A 4,406-nucleotide genomic window follows, 5' to 3' on the forward strand; every position below is an offset into this window, starting at 1 on the left:
GTTTATCCTGTTTTCTCTCATGGGATACCCATAATAAACCTATACGGTAGGCACGGCAGGGTTTGCCCCCTTTTGCAGGGGGGGGATCCCATGTGACTTGGTCATTTTAAGTGGCCTGACAACTCACATATTTATAAATACCAGAGCTGGGCCCAGAGTCCAGTGCTGCATCTGCCACACAAATAAGTGAGCACAAACTATTTGCGTACTGTCCTTAGAAACCCAAGGAGAGTGAGTAGGCCTAATGATTCCACAGGGACTCTGGGAAGGAGCCACCGAAAGGACCCATTCTCTACAGACCTGTTGTGCTAGAAGAGAAAAAAAACCAGGGGCTGAGGCCCTTTAAGATAAAAGTAGAGGTTGCTTGTAGAGATGGTCAGAATTAGAGATTTGCTTGTACACATTTTGTTTGTGTGATAGTTTAATTTTCTAGTTGTTTTTTAGTGTTTGTCTTCTGGAAAAGAAAGGAGGCCTCCAGCTTAAAAGACGCACTCACTGGCTTTTGATCATTGTTGAAGTAACTAAAAAAAAAAAAAATGTGCATACAACCTGGGAAAACACTCAGGCTTCATACATCTTTATTTAACTAATGCTGTAGTGTTTTTTAGATGAACAGTGACAAGAAGCTGTATATAATTAAAACACCCGGTTACTTGTAGGGAATTATTTAAGAGCACTTGGCAAATTGAGGTATTCTGTCAAAAAACTTAATAGTTAGAGCTTTGATTCTATATAATGATAAGAGAAAGTGACAGAGAGAGCCTCACTTTGCAAATGTATTTTGCTTATAGCAGCATGAAACATGATGCCCAGTGGACAAGGTGGTCAGCGTTCCCCCCTTGAAGCAAAGATCTCCCCCACCAGGTGAATGTGAATGCTCCCACGTAGTATCAGTTAGCTCAGATTATGCTGAGATGCATTTGAAGTAGGTGTTTGTAGAAAACACCCCCTACCCTTTAAAAACAGCCCTCTGTGTTCCGTGGATTAAATTCCCCGAGGACGAGGGGTGCGGTTTTTGTTGTATCTGCGTCACCTAATATAGCGCCCAACGATAACTACTCAAAGATACTGAAATGTTTGTACAATGGTTCCGAGAAGGCCTCCTTATGTAGAAGCAATGTGTGCATACTGTCATGTGGAGTTGGCTTTAAAGCGAGCTACAGTCAGAGTGTGACTCGTGAGCTGTGTAAGTAGCCTGAAACATTGAAATGTTGCTCCTGTTGCCTGCGATTCCACCATTAGAAATTCGTTCTTATGGGTCTTGAGTGCTTTTATTAAAATGTGTTGCCTGTTGAAAGGGCATGAAATTTGGAGTCATGGTCCACCAGTTGCTGGCTGGATGACCTCTCTAAATTGAGATAAAAATGGCAATTCCTGTCTTTATTGAACCATGTTATGTGAGGAATAAATGACATAATGTTTGTAAAGTGCTATGTAAATTATATTTAGGGAGAATAAAAACATTTTAATAATATATGTAACCCAGTTACTTAGGAAATAGTCATACTTTAAGCTGATGTAAGCTGATGATTCTTAAAGTTTGAACTTCCATCAAAATCATCCAGGGAGCTTATTGGAACTGCAGATGCCGGGGGAGGGAGGGCGGGCACCTCAAGAGTCTGTCTAGTCAATAAATTTGGGGTAGGGATCAATAATTTGTTGTCCTAAAAATCCACTTTATGAGATTGTAATGTAAATGATTCTTGGAGAACTCTTTGAGGACTAAGACTTTACACCATTATCAAGTAATACCTTCAGTTAGCCGGCTTTTACCTAGCTCTCTGTAAGCCCCCAACACACATTGTCTAATGGACAATTGGAAAATGATTGCCTGTATCCAGAGGACACAGGGACATCACTTGGATCCAGGGAGATAATGTGGAAGGTATCTTAAACCTGTTATCACATTAGTGATCAATGGCTCTTAATAGAATATTAACAAGGATACTAACACATCGTTAAGTCTATTGCTTTTCTTCTAGGGAGGACTGTTATACATACAAAATATTCACATAGGAAGTAGATTACAAGCATTTTTTTTGTCTTTAAAGGTTCATAGCTATTGTTTGATGGAATGGAGTGTCCTTTCAGCTAACTTTGTTTTTGCTGTAGTTGTACTTTTGAGGGTTATCTGCATGTGTATGTAAGTGGATGGACACATGTGCACACAATTTGAAAATCTTAGCTTCATTCTCTTTTGCCCTTCCATTTATACATCCTTTGGCTCTCTGTTACCAATATCCTTAGAAAGGATTATTTTAGTCTATAATGCAAACTGAGGTGTCATTTCTTTTTTTTTTCCCTCAAGTAAAAAAGTCTTTTTATGGTTAACACATTTTCCTTTGACCAAGGAAGCTTTGATACAGGTGTTATTTCAGTATGCATCTCTTCATATCCTATTTATAATGTTTTAGATTTGTGTAATGCCTTTTCCAAGTTTCATCCCCTTTAATGTCTGATTTTTTTTATGCTAAATCTTTTATGAACTTCCTCTTTCTTGGTCTTCTTCCTAAATCATCTATACCTTTCTAAAAAATGACATTATTGTTGGGTTGTAATTCTACACATTATTTTTAGCTTTATGTGGGCGACAAGTATATCTCTGGAATCAGTTGCATGGAGTAGGAGGAGAGATTTTTAGGGACTTACTAGCTCCCACCACTAATTATACAAATGGAGACTCTGAGACGCCAGAAGGTTAAATACTCAGTTCTAGGTTCCTTCTCTAGCGCTGTACTTCTTTTTTCCCAGCTTAATTTACGAGTTACCCAAAGTCAGAGTAATCTAATCATACCCAAGCCATTCTTTGCGAAGAATTTAAATCAAGTAACTCACATGGCAGTAAATAAGCAATGAGAAACTGAACAAGGTTTCCATTTATAGTTTGAGAATATCTTTTATTTTTAAGCTACTTTATTCATTAANTCGGTGAGGCGGCGGCCCCGCAGCCCACCCTGAGCTGCCTGCTCCCTGGTGCCCTCTCCCCGCCCTGCGCCCCAAACTTTGCCTCCCGCGGCGGCTGCCCCTAGGCGGGCACCCGCCATGTACCAGAGGATGCTCCGATGCGGCGCCGAGCTGGGCTCGCCCGGGGGCGGCGGCGGCGGCGGCGGCGCAGGGGGGCGCCTGGCCCTGCTGTGGATTGTCCCGCTCACCCTCAGCGGCCTTCTAGGAGTGGCATGGGGGGCATCCAGTTTGGGAGCGCACCACATCCACCATTTCCATGGCAGCAGCAAGCATCATTCAGTGCCTATTGCAATCTACAGGTCACCGGCATCCTTGCGAGGCGGACACGGTGGGTCTGAGATGCCAAGTTCTCGCGGGTTACTCCCTCGCTCGCCCCTTGCACTCACTGCTCGGCCCCTGAGGCTCAGAGACAGAGGAGCGCGAGAAGGGGGTGGGGGTGCATTTTGGTGTACTTGGTGGGAGCCACTTATCTCTTTGAAGACAATAGAAAGGGGGTGGGGGAAGGCATCGCGGGTGTTTGTGTGAGGGGTGGGAGGGGCGTTCCTTGCCGTGGTGCTGGAAGAGAGATGTGGGCTCCTATTAAAGGGCCGTCCCTGGCCGGGCACCTGGGCCCTGCGGGAAGGGGGTTTAGTAGCCAGAAGGTCACTCGGTGTGGCCGATGGGGCGCCGCGCAAGCGGAGGGACCCGAGCGCCAGAGAGAGGAAGGCTCTGCGGAACCTTTTGTCTGTGCTGTGTGCGGCCCCACCTCCTGCTCGTTTCCCGTGGCCTGGGGGTGGGAGAGGTTCCAGCCCGTGCATGCCTCCAAAGTGTGCCGGGACTGCAGTTACAGTGACGAGGTGGGGCCGGGGACTCACTCAGGAGGAAACCAGTCCCTTTTGCCCCCACCTCTTCTTCCCTTAATTGGAAAAGGTAGGAGAGTAACTGTGGCACCCTCTCCTTGGCTGGCCAGCCCCTAGCAGACTAGGAGGAGACCTCTGAACACCATCCCCTTTTCCCCACCCCGTACACATGTACACTTCTTTTTCTTGGTGATTGGGCTGATTTCTTTTCTGAAATATAGTAGAGGCTTGGCTAACCAAACCTATCTCCCTGGAGATCATGTCTGAAGGCGGTTGGGATAAGGGTTGTCCTGCTTTCTCCTTCTTCAGTTTAGTGCTTCCCACGCAGGGCAGTTGGGCCAGTGCTGGCTGGTGTAAGTCAGGAGGTCTGCCTGGAGGGGGATAACGGAAACCAAGAGAAGCTAGTCTCCTCACCCTGGGTTCTTTTGTAAAGAGCAGAATGTAAAGAAAAGCCTTGGTGGGCAGGTTCCTTCTTCAGAGTGGCCAGCCATGTAAGGCCAGGTTCCTCCCATCTTCAGATAAATCCAGTTTCAGGTTCCCTGAACTGCCAATCAATAAAATATCAGACGTTTTGGCGAGTCTGTCCCCACTCCCAATCTTCTC

General features: G+C 45.6%; 1 protein-coding gene across 36 annotated transcripts in view; it reads left to right on the forward strand.

Annotated features, from left to right (window-relative positions):
- The window catches only part of NRXN1 (neurexin 1), a 1,140,616-nt gene that overhangs the window by 741,410 nt on the left and 394,800 nt on the right, over nucleotides 1-4,406 (forward strand). For 4 of the 36 annotated variants that reach the window (XM_019665189.1, XM_019665190.1, XM_019665191.1 and 1 more), the window contains exon 1: nucleotides 2,932-3,292. The exons of the other annotated variants lie outside the window; for them this stretch is intronic. In XM_019665189.1, the coding sequence (XP_019520734.1) occupies nucleotides 3,043-3,292 (250 nt within the window). In that variant the 5' untranslated portion in view covers nucleotides 2,932-3,042. Of the gene's footprint in view, nucleotides 1-2,931; nucleotides 3,293-4,406 lie in introns of those variants that run through there. 36 annotated transcript variants of the gene reach the window in all.

This window comes from Hipposideros armiger, unplaced genomic scaffold (assembly GCF_001890085.2).
Source record: "Hipposideros armiger isolate ML-2016 unplaced genomic scaffold, ASM189008v1 scaffold_435, whole genome shotgun sequence".
Lineage (NCBI taxonomy): Eukaryota > Metazoa > Chordata > Mammalia > Chiroptera > Hipposideridae > Hipposideros > Hipposideros armiger.